Source organism: Motacilla alba, chromosome 2 (assembly GCF_015832195.1).
Source record: "Motacilla alba alba isolate MOTALB_02 chromosome 2, Motacilla_alba_V1.0_pri, whole genome shotgun sequence".
Taxonomy (NCBI): Eukaryota; Metazoa; Chordata; class Aves; order Passeriformes; family Motacillidae; genus Motacilla; species Motacilla alba.
Window position 1 is genome coordinate 8,538,754 of NC_052017.1, and position 21,852 is coordinate 8,560,605.

The 21,852-nt window shown below is 38.2% G+C and overlaps 1 protein-coding gene across 1 annotated transcript in view; it reads left to right on the top strand.

Moving 5' to 3' along the window:
* The window catches only part of UBE3C (ubiquitin protein ligase E3C), a 69,801-nt gene extending 48,602 nt beyond the window's left edge, over nt 1-21,199 (top strand). The window contains exons 19-23 of the mRNA XM_038124946.1: nt 5,727-5,939; nt 12,940-13,128; nt 13,226-13,292; nt 14,120-14,250; nt 17,298-21,199. Of these exons, the coding sequence (XP_037980874.1) occupies nt 5,727-5,939; nt 12,940-13,128; nt 13,226-13,292; nt 14,120-14,250; nt 17,298-17,468 (771 nt within the window). The 3' untranslated portion in view covers nt 17,469-21,199. The remainder of the gene's footprint in view (nt 1-5,726; nt 5,940-12,939; nt 13,129-13,225; nt 13,293-14,119; nt 14,251-17,297) is intronic.
* The last annotated feature ends 653 nt before the right edge of the window (nt 21,200-21,852 follow it).

The window sequence follows — 21,852 nt, forward strand, 5'->3', positions numbered from 1 at the left end:
TAATTAATATAAATTCTTGGTTTTATTAATTTCAATTACCTCTCACATGTTTTTGTAGATTCAGCATTTTGCTTAAGAGCAAGTTAACTGATGATCACTTGTCTCAGAAAATCCTGAATCATCTCATACGGAATCAAACCAGGAATTTACCAGGGAAAGTAGCGTGGTCCTTTAATGATATACTTACAGTGCAGAAACACAATCCTAAGAGAGCAGAATTGATACCTTATGGAAGTTATTTCATGATTTATGAATGCAGATGTAAACTGATTTGAATCAATTTTCTGACACAGTTCTTCAGCTCGACAATTCCTTTGTGTACTGGTGCATTTAACAAAACCAATTATCTTTTGATTACAAATAGCTATGTTAGTAGTAACCTTGTAAATATATGTCTAGTGCTAAAAGACTACTGAAATGTGGTATTTTAACTCTAAATCTTTAGGGAGGAAAAGTGTTTATTGATGGATTGTGATATTTATTGGGTCATAATGTATTTAAATTTTCTTTAATGCATATGTTAGTGATTGTTTACCGTGATAAAGTGCATAGAGGTCTCTGCAAGGAGTTCTGCATGGAAAGAATTACCTCATGTCAGTGGTCACTCCTCAATTAAAAGTTCCATTAGCAGATGATTCCTGCTTCTGGTTTGTGTACTGATTGCATTTTATTGCCTCTAAATCAGGTTCCTAGACAGGGAATAAATAAACAGTTAGAGTGTGTGGTAATGGTATCCTGATCTTTTTTCACAGTTGGGAACACCTACATCCATTTAAATCAATTAGGTTTGGAATATTTACTGAAATTCTTACATTGGTTTGGACTTCAGAAATTACTAGTTTCACTGCTGTTAAAATACAGATTTATCTTAGAAGCATATCCAGAGGTTAGTTATATAGTATTAAGTGTTTCAGTATGTCAGAAGATTAAGCTTAAATACGAAGAGAAGTTTCCCTTTTATCTTCAAGTTCTTCCTAAATTATGTTTAAATTTGAGACAAGAAAAATCTATTAAGCCGTTACTGGAACTTCAGTAATGAATGATAACTATCAGTTATCCAGTACATCCGCAGGTATCCATAGTGCTTTCCTCTCTCATCCCTCAAAACCTCCCAAATGATATTAATAGCAATTTATATCATATTTATGGCATAAGTTACAGAGATAACTGTTCCTATTAAATGAGAAAGAAAGTATCAAACTGATGAAATGGCAGTTTGCTGCACGTGCTGGCATTTCTGAAGCACTCTGTTTTAGTAATAAACATTAATGTAATTAAAGACATCCTCAATTCCTAGAATAAAAACACTAGCATGACTTTCCATTTTAATATTAAAAATCAACTCAAGGTCATTACAGTTGATAAGATCCAATGAAGTCTTTGAGAATGGATCCTTACATTTTCCTGGTCCTGTGTTAGGAGTTTGGTCTGTGCTGCCACACCCCTGCCATCCATTTCAGGGATTTGCACTGACTGCGGCAGCTGTGACAGGCAAATCCTTTACACCTGAGTCTTGCCCCCCTTAAATCTCTGAAACTTCTATAAACTTGTACTTGCTGACCTTCAAATTCACACTGAGTGGGAAATTCAAAGTAAAGCCAATTTTCAAAAGGCTTTTTCTAAAAAAACAATAACTAATTTTAAAACGTAATGATATTCACACTGCTGCAAGGGCTATTAAAGCTCGCAGAAGCCTCATTACACGCATCAAGCTGTGGAATTTTGGACTCCTGTTCTTTTAAAAGACAGAACAAAGGTGAACTATGAGTTTTCACAGTAATACAGGGAAGATATTGCACCAGATTTTCCATTACTGTGCTAATACAAATGCATCTAGACATCTGCTGCTGCTCAGAGGATTGGAAGCAGTGGCTTAGAGCTCCAAGGTAACAGGACACACTGCATTGGGACACACACCTGGGAGAAAAAATTTTATTTTACTGTATTGGCATTAGAAACAATATCATTTGGGGTTTGCTCACTTTTAAACACATTATTAAGCACATCTTTAAGAAGTTATTTTATCTAGAGATTATTAAATAGTAGCTCTAAAAGTGCTTTGAAATATGAGTACATGTTGATTTCAATTTAACTTGCATTTTTAGTTTAATCTTTTTCATTAGGGTTGAAAAGTCTCTGCTGCCCCCAAAAGCTCTGTGAGTGTGATGAAATATTTCTAGGATATAAATAATAAGGTAGAAGGAAGTTCTAATGGTTTTGCTATTTTTCGATCATTTTTATTAATGGTTCTGTACAGCTTTGAAGATCTATTGCACTCTGTAAGTGCTAAGTATTATTTAATAGTAACTGTTTAAAATTACTGAAATAGAAAGGGTTATGGTCTTGGGGACTGATTATGGAAATAACTGAATTTAAGTCCAGTCATTTACTGCCTTATTCCAAAAGCCGTGCATCTTTACAAGGATATGACTTTAGCATTGTTTGTGCTTTAAAATACAGTTCTGGGTTGTGAAGGATTAATGGAAAGTAGCAGCAATGACTGATTATTTTTCTTAAGAAAGATTTTAGTTGAAATAATAAATGAGAATTAGTTGTAGACCTGAAAGTGTAAGTAAAGGCACTAAAGCTGCCTTACAGGGAGGGAGGTGTAATTAGTTCATCTGTGAATTTGTTTATGCAATTTGTTGAACCTTATTCAGCACATTGTAGTGCTCATAGAACCTCTACTGTGTATTGCTAATCTAGCTGAAATTACTCCAATAGCTTACATTTTGTCCAAATTTAAAACATGGTGTGAAATCTTCTCTTTCTGAAGAGCAGTTCCCCAATCTTGGTGTCATACCTGAGCAATACCTTGTGTGACTATGGAGTACTTAAATGGTATAGTGATAGTTACCATCTGTCAGCTGGATCTTCCTCTAATTTAGAAGAAACCTCAGTGTCCCTGCTGTGGCCACCAACACACAACCCACCCTGCAAACCCCAAATCCAACAGCCCAAAAAAAGCACAGCACAAATAATTTGAGAGTTTTGAACCTTGTTCAGGTTGTAATGACCCTGTAGCCTCCACTCTGCAACTGCCCTGCTTGCAAACCAACACAGGGAAATCAGCAGCTGATGTTTTTGTTGCCCTGGCAGGAATATGTGGCATCACATTTTTTAGCAACAGCAGGTAGTTTAATCACCTGGTGCTGACTGAGAAACAGGAAAGTTAGATGGAATCCAGAAAATAAAGTTTCAGTTTATTTATTCATATTGTACACAGCACTTCTCAGCATCTCTGCGCAGTGCTGGGGCTGTAATGGTGGCCTTCACCTCTTTGAAACAAAACCAGAGTTCATCATGACTTTATTCACCAGAGTTTTAGTGCATTTTTTATTAAACTTTATTAGGATAGCTTGACTTTCAGACTAATTAAAACACTACTGTTTGTCTTCTTTCCAAAAATACTTTATTTTGAATATTGCAATCACTTAGCTAAGAGAGGGACTAATTAAAGTTATTCTCAAGTTGCACAATTTAGTTTATTTAAAAATGCTTTATATAGTTTTTAGATGAAGTTATAAATGTTCACTTTGGAACTACCTGAAGATTAATAGTGATGCATTTGAAATGCATTATTTTTTTATTGATTCTTAATGTAGTAAATTACTGAAGTTATTTGGCAGCAAACAGAAATAGCCCATGATGTTGTTCACATTTATTTTCCTGATAGCATCACAATTTGCATTAATTGCATTGCAGCTGCACTCACTTATATTAAAAAGCTTCTACCATAATTAATCCTTTTTATTTCAAATCATTTTGGCACAATTTCTAGCAATAAACACTCATAAAAGACAGACACTTGAAAAATAACATACAAGTTTCTTCAATATACCTATTGCTGTTTTTTTCCTGACAAGGAATTATTGATAGGCTTCTAGGATCAAGTGTTGCAAGTGGTGAAGACTTAAGACCAGTTTGAAAAATGCTAAGTGGATTATTTTGCATAAAAAATAGACAGGTTTTGAATTTGTGTAATTAACCTGTGTTTAGAAAATACCTTGATTTATGTCTACATTTGTATTTCACTTGCATACATTATGGAAATTTAATTTATAATCCATTTAGCTGATGTGATCATAGTTTTTAGTGCTATCATTTATTAGTCCTTGTATATTGAATGCTCTAAAGGCTTAAACCTGCCTTGTGTAAAAAATTACACCTCTGCATTTACATTTTATGAGTCACAGATGGAATTCCATTTTAAATTCGGGTAGCTTTGATATATTTAAGGAATTACAATAGCTTTATTGTTACTAATGCAGGAACAGCAAACACTGACCTTACACATTGCAAATTAATGATTTATCCCTCTAGTTTGCTTTTAAAGTCAGCTATACAAATGAGGATTTTGACTTCTACACCTTGAATAAATCATATGCCTCTAAATATAATGCACCCTTTGGCTTTGAACTCGTTATTCTCAGGTTTTTTTGCAAGGTCTAACTCACCTCATAGAAGAATGTTCTTTCAGAAGTTTAAGGAATTGTGGATATTTTTCTTAAGGTCTTTGTTGGAATATCATTGAGTGATTAGAGCTACATCTATTCATCTTTTTTCAGTTTTGGGGTTTTTTTTCCCCTTAGTGAGATTCCTTTTCTAAGTTTGCAGCAGATTAGGGAGGAGTTCAGTAACACCAAAACTCTGCTCTTGGAGAGTTGACAGGGAGCAACCAATGATGTTACAATGATGTTATGTTGGTGATGCCTTGTGTGATCAGCCTGGCAGTGCTATTAATGTTCTGTAAAGATTTGGTGGTCATTGGTAGAGATGCTAATGTGGCAAACAGAGTGCACAATGAGAAAGGGAGCATGTGCCAGGAATGGGTCTTTTTAAAGCAGTGGACCTTTATTCAGACTAGTTCTGAAGGGTGCACCTCTCCTTCTGAGAGCTACCAATAAGTACTTTTTTCTTCCATGCAAGCAGTTGTTACTGACTTAATAAAAAACAATGCAAAGATACTTTGCATTACATGGAAATGGGCTCATATAGAAGATGAACCTAGAATGGTGTTGCTGGAGTTTGAAAATTCTTGGGGATAATTTGAGGTTGCAGTCAAAAGATTTGGGTCAGGTACACATTTAGTTCATTCATTTTTGACAACTGTAGCAGTGTCAGGCACAGAAAGGATTGGATCTGTGACACAGTGAGAACTGGTCAACTCTTGGTTTGGAAATGAGGATGTTTTGATGTTTTTGTGGCATTAGAGCAGTGGAATTCAGAGAATGTGCAGCCATGAATCTCTGTAACATGCACCAGATAGTTTGTATTAGTCTAAAATGTACTGGGTTTACAGAGTTATTCTAAGGGGTTGAGGGGGATGACAGTTTTACATGATTGATATGAATGGAATAATACTGCTTATGATGGTGCTAATGGAAGTAGAGGTGTAAATTTATTTTGTAAGGCATTCTTGATGCAGTTGCATTGTCCTTTAGCAAACCTTGCTTTTCCTGAAAATAAATGCAATTTGGATAGGAAGAGTAATGACAGATAATTTGGGACCTTGGTATTTCATAAGAATATTCACATTTCAAATTTTGGATGAATATTCTTAAATTTATGCAATATATTTGAGCTATTTCTGTGCCAGAAGAATCTACTTGGGCACCAAATTAAGACAGAATGACTCAAAAGTTGAGAAATAGACAATAACCTTCTGAATTCCTGCATGTACAAACAATAAAATCTAATGTGCTTTTAATTGCTTTATTTTTCAGGCTCTTTATGAAAATATGCTGGTGGAGCTGCCATTTGCTAGTTTTTTCCTCTCAAAATTATTAGGGACAAGTGCTGATGTTGACATTCATCATTTAGCTTCACTAGACCCAGAAATGTACAAAAATTTGCTTTTTCTAAAGAGCTATGAAGGGGATGTGGAAGAACTTGGACTAAATTTCACCGTGGTAAATAATGACCTTGGGGAAGCACAGGTAAGAATGGCTTTGAGGGTTTTTTTTGCTTTTATCTGTGACTGATGAATCTTTACTATTCCTACTAACTAATTTTTTAATTTAAATGTGATGGGAACAACTATTAAAAGTGCTGTGAGGCATCAGTTGGGATTCTGACTCAATATTTGGAGTAGAGAGTAACTATGTACTTAAAAAAAAAACTTTTGATGATTACTTAAAAGGTCTGATCTTTTAAGGAGTAAACTGCAGTGGTTATTTTCTAACAGTCATACATGTAAAGTTCTATTGCTTGAGAATGTTTCTTGGAAAAAAAAATTGTTTCTTCAATTGCACCCTAATAATAGCAACATTTAGATGATGTGTAAACTACAGAAGTACTGCCTGGTTTCCTGGTTTTAGAAATGCAGTTAGCAATCAGAGAGGTTTTAAATAATACTGATAGTAAAGACCTTTTATTGTGAGATAAGCATTGCCTCCTTTATCTGTAATTTCCAAAGTAAGAAAGCCTGAAGTTTGACCAACCTCAATTTTTTTTATCCCCTGCCCTTTTTTTTTAAGGCTTGAGATACCAGATTAGTCAGAGGGGATAAATGGTGTTCAGTGCTTCTGAAAAGTGGTTACTTAGGTCCTTAAGTCTGAGCTTTTAATGCAGTGGCACCATATAATTTGATTACAGCTTTTATTTGCTCTGTTGTGTCTACTAAAGATCACTCATAGTAGAAAATAAATGTCCCTAGAGCTCTAAAAGCCTGCCTTAGTGTGTAATGCAGGTAACCTCCTAGGTAAAGTCTTTTGTCATACTTCCTCTTTCAATTTTGAGGGTTTTAAATTGAGGATTTCAAACTTACACTTGATTATGGCCTATAATTGGATGAAAAAAGTAGACCTGACCACATAGTGACGAGAAGCAGCATCTGAATTCAGCCTCCTGTTGTGAGGAAGGAACAGAGACTCCAGGAGGGGGTGAGCAGTGCTCTGGGTCTGCTGCTCAGGGAGGCCAGGACTGTGCACATCTCCAGTGCAGCAGCACCAGTGAGATGCAGTAACCTGTCCTGGAAATTGGGAGCTTGAATTCTCTGAGGCTGCTTAAGTCATGGCAAGTTTGCTGGCCAAGACTTCTGCTTGAATGGTGTCAGGCTTGGATTTTATCTTACTCTGCTGTCATCTGTTTCCTGGCATTTTGGAAGATCCTAAAATGTGGGTTGGATTAAATTTTAAAATGGTACTCTCAGATTTGGGATTCCTAAAGCACACTAAAAGGGAGAGGCAGCAGTTGCCTGATATAAGTAACATTTAATATTAAACACATGCCATATGTCATTTTCCTCCCTGGATTACACTCCCTATATGAAAACATCTGACCTGCACTGTCTTTAGAAAAACACTGAAAAACTTGAGATAGAGATGTGATACAGATGTACCCAAAAGCACATTCTCAGAGTGCTCTGTGTGGCTGGTACTGAACTGAGCACCCAGAGGTTGCGTTCTAGGGAGCAAAGCACACCAAATGGCAGTTACCAGTATTACCTGGGATTTTAACAGTGGGGGGAAAGTCTGAATTCTAGATCTATGTATTTAATTCTACTTAAAGTAATAGCCTTGTTGGTCACAGCTAACACAAATCCAGTTTAGCATCTCACTAAAATGAGGGCTGTGGCTGCCATTTTCAAGACTTATGATTTGTAGTTGTTTAGCATAACTCTAAAAGGAAGATTTAATATATTAGTGAGTTACTGAGTAAGAAGATGAAATGTAAGTTACAATAAATATTCTGATGTTGTTTTGCTGTTTGTATACTTTAACATTTTACCCACAAAGTATCAGCCATCTTTATGAGGCTCTCTGCCTGTTAGTGTAGTTCAACGGAACCCATTGGTTCTTGTCACTGTCTTCTGCCTTTCAGTGCAACAAGTCTCTCTTTTTATACTTCATTTCATTACCTTAGTAAACCTGATATGGATAAATACATTTTATCTGCTGTTTGACTGGTAACCATTGCATACTAATTGATTGTGCCAAGGTAAGGCTAATTCACTTTGGGAAAAGAGCTTAATTTGCACTCCTTATGTTGAATGTACATTATATGTATTTTTCAGCTAAACAACCACTTTAGTGTTTAATAAATTAGTGGCCAATAAATGCATCATAAATCTAGCATTGTAAATAGCTCCGCTCATGACAGTGTCCATCCACCAATTGTGACACAAAAGCATTATCTGCAATGAAAGACACATTCAAAAGGGGCTCTATTGCCTCTGTCAGTAGTAGAAGGTGGAAATTCTATTATCAGTGTATTGATTCCAATCCCGTAATGTGCTTTTAGACCCCATTAAACTATTGTCAAAGTGCATTCACCAAAAGTTGAAAAAGGTACTTAATAATTTGCACATTAGACCTGCTAATTAGGGGAGCCATGCCATCAACCTTATCTTCCAACTCCAAATAGCTTTTGATAAAGATCTATCTAATGCAGTGATGCCAGCCTACATTTCAGCTGTTGGGTCTCCTGCAGAAAATGGTGGCCAGTAGCAAAGTCTCAGAGGAGGTCAGCCTGTGGTTACAGGTCTGTATATTGATTTAGTTTTGCCTTTTATCTTGTAGATGAGATGGTTATGAAAGGTCTGTAAGAATAAGATTAGCAAATTCAAGAAAATACCTTCTCTCCTCAGACCTTCCTCCCTCCCCTTCTTTCAGAGAGGAAGGCGAGTTTTGTGGCTGCCCAGGGCAAGAGGGAGATGTAAATACTCATTCCTCTTCCTTCAGAAATCTTGGATGCTGTACTCAGAAACTCTGCTTGAGAATATCAGTCTCACACTGATACTTGAGAGTACATGGATCACAAGTAGAGTGTGATCAGAAGATTCCATAAATAAAGTGTAAAGGTGCAAATCCACAGAGAAGCACTGTGTGCAGTATATGTGGCAGCAGTTTCTAGGAAATCCATATCATACAGAACTTGGTTTTGGGACACCTTGGGCTTTTTAAACAGGTGTGAATGCCATTGCTGTCACTGAAAATATGCTGATTCACCAAAGGGGAGCTCTTCGCTTTTGAATTCCTTTGGGGGAAAATTTTGAAGCCTTAAAAAGAGTTTTGAAAGTTGCTGTCTTGACAACCTCTTTACTAGGATGTAGTGGCTTAGATGGATGATTTTAGAGGTTTTTCAGCAGCAAAGTAATTAAGCTGAGGCTGAGCCTTCTCAGGCAGACTCGTAACACTTAAGGAAAATGCATTCTTAGGCATCCAGTCTCTTACCTGGAACTCCTGCATGAACATCTGGTAGGCAGATGACAGGGAAAGGAAAAAAAAAACTTTACTGACTTATTTTTAAAATGGGGAAAAACTGTAGGGGTGATGTGAACAAAAGTGATCAGAGCCCAAGAGAAAAGATAAAAGATTCTCATCTTGTAGGAATTCTTGAATATCTGTAAGAGCTTTATGAAACTGCACTGGAGGTTCTGTGATTCTGTGAAGAGATAATGTGTCTTATATCTTCATACAGGACTTTTCTGTCCCCTTTTGGTATTCCCCCTTCATTTTGAAGATGCACTTAGTGAGTAGGGAATCAAATTTATCTGAATGATCTGAATTCTTACCTAAATTATATCTGTGGTTTGATTGCCTTTAGTACATGCGATTTTGATTACAAACCAAGGTAAAATGCTTTTTGTTTGTTTGTTTAAACTTAGATCTGCAGAACAGAAAGATGACACAGGGCTGTGGCTTCCTCCTGTGGCCGTCCCGGGTAACCTGGGTTATTGTCTTGCCCCATCTAGTGGCCAAGAGTGGACGGATAAAATAAAAATGAAGCTGATGAAGTGTTTAAGATCTATTAAGTTGTACTGTGGCCTTTTTGAAAAGGAACTATTCAACAGTCATTCCTGACTTTTAGAATTAAGTGAGAATTCTACAATAGTTCTTTTAATGCCATGAAAACACTGAGTGCATCTACCTTTACTTTAGTTGTATGCTTACCAAGCGTTACTGGTTTCTGTTTTACGTCCTTCTTAGCCTTTTTGGCATAATATATTTATTTGTGTTCTGTTATCCCTTTTGTTTTGGTCTTGGATGATACTTTCACACAACAGCGATGAAATTAACCTCACACTGACAAACTCTGAAAATGTATAATTGGGTCTCTGGAAAACCCCAGGAAATGCTCTTAACTGAGTGCTGTGCCTGTACTTGTGGCAGTTCAAGGCTCTGGGGAGGAAGGGGAGCTACAGAAATGTTGCTGGATCAGAAATAAAGATTTGCTTCTTAAAAATATATATAAAAAATGAATAATAGGATTTAAAAAACAAAACAAAACAACTTTGTCCTGTTTTCTAAAAATAGTGGTCAGAAAGAATGCAACACCTTTTTTTTCTTTGTTTTGAAGGAAGAGCTTTTTAGGGAGAGAATAGCTTTTTTATTATAGAATGAACACAGCTTTCCTGACATCCCTAGAGCATTTTGGAGCCAGTGCTATTACAGTGCAAATGTAAATTAATCTGTGTCCTGATTCTGTTTGCTGGCCTGCAGGGAAGGTCAGACATTTTACCTCACCTAGTGCTGGGATGAATCTTAAAATACAGAAGTTTTCTAGAACACCCTGCCAGTAGTTCCCTTTGGCTGTTTTAGGGAGGAGGTCAATTCAAGCATCTTTTAGTGTAAATACTGAGCTCAGAGAAATTTTTGTATGCACATGGAGTGATATCTATTAGTGTATTGTTGGTGTCCATAAGTTAGGTGATAGAAATATGTTTTAATGCATTTTAATACGGCCTAATTCAGTGTGTGCATACCTCAGAGAGAGGGATTGTATTAAATGGTGTCAAAACCCCAAGGGATTTTGCAGTTCTGCAAAACAAGTAGAGAAGGTTTGTAAGTGGGCAGATAGTGAAGTATTAGTAATATTGGGGTCACAACACTTATCTGTTCATGTAGAACATCACTGGTTGCTCTGATCTTGTAAAGCTAAAGAGGACAAGAATTTAAGAAGTAAGAGAAAGCTTTCTGGTCTTGTTAGGCTTAGTAAAAGGTATTTTATCGGAGGAAATTAAAAGAACTGTCTTTAGTTCTATGTAAAAGTTTCTGGGAAGATTAATGAAGGTGCTGCCCTTAAGTAATACATCATGGATATATTTGAGGAGGAAGGAAAGAGTTGATTAAGCTCTTCAACACTGAAATAAGGACAGTAGGTGTGAACAAACTTTACCCATTGGATTTGAAGTGAAAATTAGAATGTTTATTGTCAATAATTGGATTAATTTGATGATTAACTGGTCAGTGACAGTAGTAAAATTACTACAGTGGATGAAACACAGAGAGCTCAGCAGTGCAGGGGTCCCTTCTCATCAGCTGTTTCCACTATGGTATGGAACATGCCCCACACTTCTATTAATACTCTGTGTGGACTTCACCAGTAAAAATACCCTCACCCTCAGGCCAGCCAGCGGCCCCAGGCACTGGCCTGTACCCTCTGGAAATGGTCCCTGGCTGTGTCCCAGGCCAGGTGCTGCCATGGGTGCATCCCAGAGAGATCCCTCCTGTGTCCCTGATTCTTGTGGAAGGGAACAAGATAATGTGTACAGGGTGTGAAATGGTGCCACCTACACTGGCACCTTCCTTTTGCTTAATTCCTGCACGAGTAGGGTTTAAGCATTTTCAGTACCTGCACACAGACGTGGTGGGGTACTGATAAGTTTTTTTACTGTGGGAGCTAACAAAAGCCAGAAGCTTGCAGCTGAAGAGTTAAAGTGGGAAGACATATTTCAACACTTACTGTAATACATGTTGTGGTAGCTTATCAAACAAAGTGGTAGATACACCATCACAGGATTGCATGTCTCTAAAAATGTGCTCTAACTCATCTGTGGATTTGTGGAGTTGAATACAGGAATCTTTAGACAGAATCCTCTGGCCTGTGTCATCTGGGAGTTCAGAATTCACAGATCTTTATGGTTTCTTTTGTCTTAAAGAGCTATGAATCAAGAAAAAAACTGCTCAAAAGCACTGTGAATTTTTAATCATACCATTTTGCACATTTTACTTAGGACATGAACAGCTCGCATTATTAGGTAGCATGTTAGAAAAGAAGCTATTCGTGTGTTTAATTCTCTGTGCTCTAAAGATGCCATTATTACCACATACTGAAGTGCACTGTTGGTTTAAATGAAGAAATTGCTGACTCCAGAGTGTAGAGGAAAAGCGGTAGTTTTTAGAAGAGTTCAGAAGTTGATGGTATTTTGGCTTTTTAGGTTTTTTTCATTATTCTGTTAAGTACTCTAATAATACTTTCCAGTTGGGCTGCTGCTTAACTAAATTAACCTCATGTAGTAAAGAGCAGAATATGTGAAGGCCTATAGTGTTCTGATAACAGCTATCTTTGAACCTGGTTTATATCTTAATGCAAGTACAGTATCTTTAGTTCTGGGGTTTTTCTTTTAAAAAAAGAAAAATTTCTTTAAAAAAAATTCTCCCATACTGAGGTACCTTGGTGAACTTGAAGGACAAAAGCTGAGCTTCCCAGTAGAAAAACAATACTTAGGCTTGATTTGTGTGGTTGTTTTTTTTTGCTTTCATTGAATATACTGAGTATGTACAACAGTACATTTTCCACAGGAGGAATTGTGAATGCTGAGCATTCTGCAAATCAGGCTTGTATCAGACTTTGAATTTTGACTCATCAGACATTGCTTTTACCATAATGTGACCCTGCAGAATTCACCAGCAGCAGTTAGGGAAGAGCCCAGCCAGTCAAGCACAGCTTGCCTAATCCAGCTTTCTGATGGGGCTGTGTGATGAGATGAGCTGCATTGGCAGCTGGAGGTGTGGGAGCACAGAATGTGCTCTTACACATAACCAGAAAAAACACCTCCCTTTATAACTCCTGATCTTCTGTCTTCCTTTGCGGTGAATATTCCTGAGTGTATCCTAGCCAGCTCCATCACTGACTAGAATGTTTGCAGCCCCATTTCACAGTTGGGGCACAGAGGTGCAGTTTCCCAGGTGATGAGAATGGCTGTGTTTGTAGGTGGTGGAGCTGAAGCCAGGTGGAAAGGACATTCCCGTCACCAGCGCCAACCGGATCGCGTACATCCACCTGGTGGCGGACTACAGGCTGAACAAACAGATCCGCCAGCACTGCCTGGCCTTCCGCCAGGGGCTGGCCAACGTGGTCAACCTCGAGTGGCTGCGCATGTTTGATCAGCAGGAAATACAGGTACTTGTGCTTAAAGCTGCACAAAGCAACTGCTCCAAACAGAAATAATTGCTGATTTCTGCCTCTCATGTAACGGTCTCATTTCCTTTGCTGTCAGGTTCTGACTTCTGGTGCACAAGTTCCTATTAGTTTGGATGACCTTAAATCTTTCACAAACTATTCAGGTAAGCATATTTTACTTAAGTAAAAAAATCTATTATGACTGACTTGGGAATAACTGAACTTGCTTTTCATTCTACCTTTTAAGAAAAAGTTGCAGGGTCATTCTTGTTACCTTTGGCCAAATTCGAAAATTGGCTAAAATTACAACTCAATTTTATAAATAGTGGGAAATTGAGATACACAGTTTATTTTTTCATGTGCTTAAATGCAAGTAAAAGTAAAGTTTAGTAAAGTTTATAGCCAGATAATTTGAGGGTGTTTCTTTTCTAAATTAGAATTGGACTGTGTCTGATTGATCTGAAGAGAAGTCAGTGAATTACTTTGGAATAGTAGTTTCTACCACCTCATTTAGATACTTATCATTTCTCAGACAGTCTGAAGAGAGATCATATATTTTCCTTGTGAAAAATGCGAGGTATCTTCATTTGTCCCCTGCATTTATCATGAATGTAATAAGAAAGTACCTGCCAAATCATCAGTTCACATCTGGGCTTACCTCAGGGTAAACGGATTCATTCAGTAACATTCTGGGTCTTGCAGATTTTGCACACTCTTGGAGTGAAAGGCAATAATCTGAAGTTACTAGCTAAATACTAAACTAAATAAAATTAATTTAAAATAGGCTTCAGTGAAGAAAACTGCATTTAAGAAGCTGAGGGATATAGTAGCCATAGGTAAGCAGTGAAACTGATGACAGATCTGTAGGTACTGGAAGCCCTGCTGGCTATAATATATTCCCCAAATCTTCAAGATTGATGCTAGGTTTTCTGAAGAATTTATTTCTTAGATAAAACTATTCTAGCTGTAAATCATTTAAATCTCATTGTAGGTGGCTACACAGCAGACCATCCTGTAATTAAAATATTTTGGAGGGTTGTAGAAAGCTTCACTGATGAAGAGAAACGCAAACTACTCAAATTTGTAACGAGCTGTTCTCGACCACCTCTTCTGGGGTTTAAGGTATGTCCTCTGACTTCCTGGCAAGCTTTTAGAATTGTTGCAGATGTTGGTCCCAGTTTTCTTGTCTAGGAATCTACAATTTGAGAATGCTTGTCCATGACTACAGAAACAGCTTCAGTGTTTGCATTTGCATATATAATAAGCACAGTTTTAAAATATGTAATGAAGTGTTCTGTTGCTTTCTGTTTTAACTGTGAAATTTGATAAGCCTGCAAATCACTGAGTGGAGCACTTGCTGTGTGTGATGGAAGGTGCCATTTCATGTTGTGCAGAAGGAGAGTTGCTACCAGTTTCAAGCAACAGGTTGAGTTAAGCCTAGTGTCTTCTAAGTCAGGCAAAATAGAAGTTAGGAAAGTAACCATTTGAAGCAGGACATGTATTTTCTTTTCTTCTAATTGCCATTTATCTGCTTATAGCTCACATCTCATTACCCTTAGCAGCAAAATATTTAGCTGCAGTCTCCAGATTGCTATTTACAGGGAAGCTTAAGTATCACAATCTGCTGTATTGCTAATAAAACTGAAGACAGGCCAAGGCAAGGTGAAGACATTTTGAAACTAAATTCTGAGGTTGTTCTACCCATGAATTTCAGTGGATTGCAAAATTTTTGGCTAAGAACCAGCCATCACATCATTTCCTCCAAAATGTGGGAACATTCAGTGCTGTGTGGTGGTGTTACCGTGTGGATGGGCAACATCCTCCATCTTCAGGATCTGTAATCTGCAGCTCAGCTCCACTCCTTTTATAGACCTCTAGGAGTGGAACTGACACTTTCAGTTGGTAATTGGTCTGACTGTTCCGTGTGTCAACTTCAGGATGAAATGAGTCATGTCTCAGACTCCCCAAAACATGCTAACCAGAAGATCCCCTTTAACAGTAAAGAGTGTCCATAGATCTGGATATGGAGACAATGGACATGGCTGTTGAATCCCATGAATCCTGTCTCTGGTATTTGTCTATTGATTTATGTGATTCCATATTTAAAAGTCTGCTGGCTTTTCTCCTAAACCCCCAAGTCCATGCAGATATCACTGTACAGTACTCTAGCAATGAACAGGGTTTTACAGGACAGCAGGAAGAGCAATTGGAAAACTCCAGGATAAGGTAGAACAGTGCACATCAGTCACATGAGGAAGGGAGAACTGGGAAACAACTGGGGAAACCAAAGAAGCAGAAGTTCCCATTTGTTGTCATCCTCTTTAATTACAAGGGGAGAGGAGAAAATGCAGATGTAGGTAGCCAGCTCTGAGGTATCCGGTGTGACATTTGAAGAGATGGAGGAAGTGAATCAAAAGTCTAAAAATAATAAGGCTGACAGTGACACACTCAAAAGAAAAGCTAAATGTGAAACCTGCAGTTTGTGTGTTCACTTGGGAGATGGGCCACAAACTGCCTGTAGCAGACATGGCTTGGAAAAAATGGAAGCAGATTAGTCACCAGATTTTCAGCATGAAAGCAGTAAGTTAAAAGATGAGTTCACTGTACGAGAGGCTTGCATGCTCAGCCACCTGCAGCAGTGTTGGCAGAGCAAAGCAGCTGAAAGGGCGTTAGAGCCGCTCCGCTGGGCAGCTCTGAGCGCGACCTCAGCCCTGGTGGCTGCAGCAGGACCTGTGAACAGGGATTTACCTCAAACCAGGGGCTTGCCAGGAAAGGCAGTGGGTGACTGGTGCTGCCATCAGCAGGAATGTCTTGGTAGCTCCTGACAGTGCGTTGTTTGGAGCTTGGAAGGTGCAGAGTGTGAAGCCACATGAGTGCTGAGTATTACCAGCCAAGTAAGCATGAGAACGTGTTTATGTTGGTGGGAGACACGAACACAAACCATCTTCAAAATCTGTTTGCATTTTTAGTGTGTGTGCTGTATTTTTGTGAGAGAAACACAATTTCTGGTTCTCACTCTGAAGTTTTCTGTGTATGCATTATATTGTGGGACTGGCGTGTTCTCTTTAAGTCAGTGCATGTTGATTTAAGATTATGAAATATCTTGATGGTCACAGCTTATAGGTAACATAGTCTAGCTTTGCATCATTTAAAAATGTTCTGCTTTCATTGCCAGAGTCAGGTTCAGAATAACATTACTAAAGCTAGTTAAAGTTTAATAAGTTTAATAGATGTGATTGTTACAGATCAAAAAAAAAATCATTAAAGTGTGGTTGGAAATTGTTAAGTTCCAATCAGGTCACATAATAAATTGATGATACTTTTCCCTTCCAAACTATTGCAGTTTCCCGCTGTACAGTATTTAATTATGCAACAAATGGTGCCCTTGGCATGACATTTCAATTTAGAACTCCATTTCTCCATTTTTAAAGCTAGAGTAGGGGAATTCAATTAGCATTTTGAAAGGAACACTAAAAATGCAACATTTTAGCCATGAAATACTTTTAAGGCCTCCATTTGAACAATAATTTAGCTTAGAATCTCACTGACCTTTTGCCTTTGAAGCTGGAATTTTTTTCCAGTTTCTAAAATCAGAACTTTTTTACCTCAGGCAAGCTTTTGATGAAATGAATACTGTCTTGCCAGTAAAAGCAGTGATTTGGAGGTAACAAATGTCTTTTTCATTATACTACTTTTTGGAAGAAGATAAATGGGATATTATTAAAACAATTATATACTACATAGAAAATGTCTTTATATGTGTTCTTCAGATCAGTAGTTAACACATCAGAAGAATAATCAGAGCTTGAAAAGTTTTTATCATTACAGACTCACTATGCATGTTGATAGTATGTTTTTGTAGCATTGTAAATTTGTACCATAGACTGTATGAACAATAACAAGTCACTGTATTTTCCTTACATCACATAAATTGCTTTGTGTATTCCAAATGAGTGGATCATGTTGGAGCAAAGTGGAGGGAGTCACTACACAATTCAAGAGTGGTTTTGGTGGTATGAGGAAGGAAAGAAATGCCACTTGAGTGTCATTGAGGTTTTCATCCAGTGATTTACTTTTTAGAAATGTGTGCCAGCTGCTACAGGGTAGGTTTTGCCTTGTCTACCTTTTTTTGATATGTGGTTGTTTTTTGTTTTGGTTGCATCTTCCAGGAGTTATATCCTGCATTTTGCATTCACAACGGAGGATCAGATTTAGACAGGCTGCCTACTGCCAGTACCTGCATGAACTTGCTGAAGCTTCCTGAGTTTTATGACGAGAACCTGATGCGAAGCAAGCTCCTCTATGCCATTGAATGTGCTGCTGGATTCGAACTCAGCTGAGTCCAACCCATGCTTACGTGGATGATCTGCAGAAGAACGAACCAGTGCCTACTCTAAGCAGCACCCATACCCAAGCAGTTTTAAGGGAATTCTGTCTACATTTCTGCAGCTCTTGTGTCTTACCAAATGCCCTCAAATAGGTTTCATTTCTAAACACGATTTCTTAGTTAGCTTCCATTACTGAATATTGCATTGACACTGCTTTATGACTCAAAACAATGAATGCTGTGTGCAGCGTGGCTGATTTCTGTGTTTATGTGAAGAAAGAGCACATTTAAAGAACAGTGACATCTCAGTGAAATTAACCAAAGATGAAGCTTTGGCTTTGTGCTGTTCAAACATAAATAATTTTGCAAACTGGCAATAAAGTTGTGTACTGTGCGGTGCATTGGGATGAGACAGGGCTAACATCATGTAATTAATCTTTCAGAAGGAAGGCAAGCAGATGTTTGCAGATATCCCAGAACTGAGAGGATGAAAATGCTCACTTCTAACAACCTAACATTGTAACTTCTATTGCAGAGTTGTTTACAAATCATGGAGAGATGGGCAATCACCAACCGTATGAAATTCAACCAGGGCAAGTGCTGGGTTCTGCACCTGGGACAGGGCAGCCCTGGCTGTGTGGACAGACGAGGGAATGAGAGGCTGGAGAGCAGCTGTGGAAAGGGACCTGGGGGTCCTGGTTGATGGCAAGTTGAACACGAGCCAGCAGTGCCCTAGCAGCCAGGAGGGCCAACCCTGTCCTGGGGGCATCAGGCACAGCATGGCCAGCTGGGCAAGGGAGGGATTGTCCCCTCTGCTCTGCACTGGGGCAGCCTCACCTTGAGCGCTGGGGGCAGTTTTTGGTGCCACAATATAAAGAAGACACTGAGCCATTAGAGAGCATCCAGAGGAGGCCATGAGGGTGGTGAAGGGCCTGGAGGGGAAGCTGTGTGAGGAGTGGCTGAGGTCACTTGGTCTCTGTTCAGCCTGAGGGGAGACCTCATTGCAGTAACAACTCCTTGTGAGGGGAAGAGGGGAGGCAGGCACTGATCTCTGCTCTGTGGTGACAGTGATGAGACCTGAGGAAACAGCATGGAACTGGATTGGGGAAGATTCAGGCTGGGTATCATGAAATGGTTTCTCACCCAGAGGGTGGCTGGGCTCTGGAACAGGCTCCCCAGGACAGTGGTCACAGCTCCAAGTCTGCCAGAGTTCAAGAAGCATTTGAACAATGCTCTCAGACACTTGTGACTCTTGGGGTGTCCTGTGCAGGACCAGGAGTTGGACTGGATGATCCTGATTGACCCCTTCCAACTCAGCATAGTCCATGATTCTATGACAGTTGTTGCAGAACTGATTTTGTTTCTTACTACCTTCCCTCAAGATGGTAGACACTGAGATAAAATGGGTGTAATATTCCATTTGTGCTTTCTGAAACACTTTGAAGAAAACGGATTTGCATTATTTTAAGTTCAACATTTGCTGCATCATTATCACTTGGACACTGTTCTGAATGGATGTGACTTTCCAGGTTTTCTCTGTCCTGTTTCTGTCTTTTGTGCCTGTACAGGTTTGTTGATTGGTTGGTTGGTTTTAAATGAATCAGTCTCCTATTGCATACAGTACATATAGAAATCACCACTTTGGAAAAATATACATGTAATAATTATTAAAGTTATTTGAACCAAAGTTATCAGGCTTTATCTTTTATATTTGAAGCCTGTGGTGTTCACATTCCTTTTCCCTATCATTTCTTTCCATCTTAAATGCCATATCTGTGCTGTAGACACTAAACAAATTAACTTCTTTTTTTGTGATTAAACAGCTTTTATATCCATTTCCCTGCAGTATTTCTGCTGAGAAAAGTAAGTGGGAATATGCTGCTTAATGTAATTTGATATCTGGGGAGAAAATTGCTCTGATATGGAAGGAGCTGATCCTCTAATAGTAGGCACATTGTAGGGTTTCGTATGCAAACTCCAGTGAGTTTAGAAAAGGAATTACAGTTCAGACTGTAAGATTCATCAGTCCATCCCTCTGAACTTTACTTTTATATTTTAAATCATCAAGAATTACAATCAAATTTGTATTCATCTCTTATGCAAAAAAATATTTTGCTGTTACTGGAAACTCTGCTGGATTTCCTATTTAATAAGCAGTAACCAGCAATATCCTTTTAAATGTGGGGGAACTGAGTGGTTTTAAGATGTTTACTAGGAACCATATAAAAATGTATAATTTCTTAATTTGGGTAATAAATGAAGTGTTAAAATACTATTTGTAGTCTTGATGTACAGAAATAAAATGATTGGTTTTCTTTTTGGTTTTGCTTTAGGCTTTTTATTTATGTTAAATGTTACATGCTCAACCTATTCTTTATCCCAAATTCTTTTCTTGTATATTTTTCTACATAAATTATGAAACTTGTAAAGAAGTTGAAGAGATCAGTAATAGTGAAACTGCCTCCTCCTAATTGCAAAACCTGAACACTTCTTTTAGATAGCATTATTTATTTTAGAACCTAATGCTTTAAATATTTTGAAATTATTTTTCACTTCCATTATTTTGCTACATTGAGTAGTGTTGTATCTGTATTTTGTAAAATTAAATTAATTTTTCTATTAAATATTTGTATTTTGAAGATTGTGTTGGAGTCATGCCAAGTACTGGTGACTGGTACTGTGCACTTTGTGCTTTTGAAAAGGAGCCAGTGCCCACTATTGCTGTCTGTGGCCAGGAGAGCAGCGGGTGCCACAGGGAGGCTGGGACAAGTGTGACTTGCACAGAGCTGTAACTGCAGCAGTCATGGAGCTGCAGGAACCTCCAGGAGAGAACCTGAGTTTGCTGACAGTACTCTGGTGTTTTATTTCCTTGTTCTGCAGCAGTTCTTGGTGATGTTTGTGTGTCCTGCACACGAAGTGTGACACTGGCACAGGCAGGGCAGCAGAGCAGTTCTGTTTCCCTGTGCACAGACTGCAGGTCTGTGCGGCTCACCACCTTCAGGATCCAGGCTGCAGTGAGAGCAGAGTGGGGCTTTCCTTTGGCAGCCAGTGCTTCCAGCTCTGCCAGCTGTTCCCACACAGGCAGGATCAGGCACGAGTTCCTGCTTTTCAGTGACCTATTGCTGGATATTTTAAGGAACAGGAGGTAAAGGTGTGACAGGTAACATAGTCATGTCCTGGGGAGCAGGGGGACCGAGATGATCTCTTGTACCACTTACATAGCAAGAATTGTTTCTATGTGAAACTCCATTTTCTGGATTTCAAAAGAAGAGCAAACTGTCCCACAGTGCTGATGCTCCCAGGGTTTAGGGAGGTAGAGGCAGGAGCACTCTGCATGCAAGCAACCTGAAATTTTATTGTAGATTTGATCATCAGAATTTTAAAGCAGTAATTATGAGTTTGGGGTTGGTTTCTGTACAAGACAACCCTTCCATAAAGTAAGTTTCTGTACTACAATGTTTCTTCCTCCTAGTTCAGTACTTGCTTTTTGAAAAAGCAATCATTTTCTGATTGGTGGTTGTTTTCAAGTAGGTTTGGGTTAGTAATTTTGTAACCTGTTCTACAAACATTTTTGTCAAGGTCTGTATGATAGAAGAGTTCACGAATTTTTCATCTCTACAAAGTTCAAAGGCATTAAAAGTGGAATAAAGAAATAAAATTAACCCTTGGTCTCTTTCTTCCAATAAGAGTTTTTACAGACGAGGGTTCAGTCCTATTAGGTGGATTAAAATAAAATAAAATAAAGCACAGCAAGCCAAACTTGTAATTGGCCTTGTCCTTAATCTCTGTTGTCTTCCATCATGGTCCTGAAAGCCAGACTTGCATAAATGTTACAAAACTGATTTCTAGGGAACATTTATATATTTTCAAAAGAGGGAAGATTGGGAAGATTTTCCTCCGGTTCCATGGATAAACACTGAGCTGACAGAAGTTTGATTTCAATGAGGAGGATATTGTCAGGTATTTTTTGGGGAGGTGGTCCATAAGAATAATAAAAGCTGAGCTTACTGATTCTATTAGTAGCAATGTTGACTTTTTTTTTTTTTTTTTGGCATCACTTGAATAATATAGCACAAACATCCTCAATAAATCCTGTAAGGGGGTCTGGAATTTAGAGGAAACACTTAGTGCAGTGAGTTCATACATTTCAGTTTCTACCAAAAACTATTAGTTAAATACCAGTGAGACAGCACATACTCTTACCATCACTGAAAAGCACTACAGCACAGAAAAAAAAAGGAAAAAGAGGAGTATTTGTTGGACCTGTAGTATTTGCTCATATACATGAATCTATGTTAATAATGGTTTGTGATGTAAATGCTTGTTACTTTTTTTTTTCATTATGCTTTTACCTGTCAGTGAAGGAGAGAAGAAATTAACATGGTCTGTAAAACTGA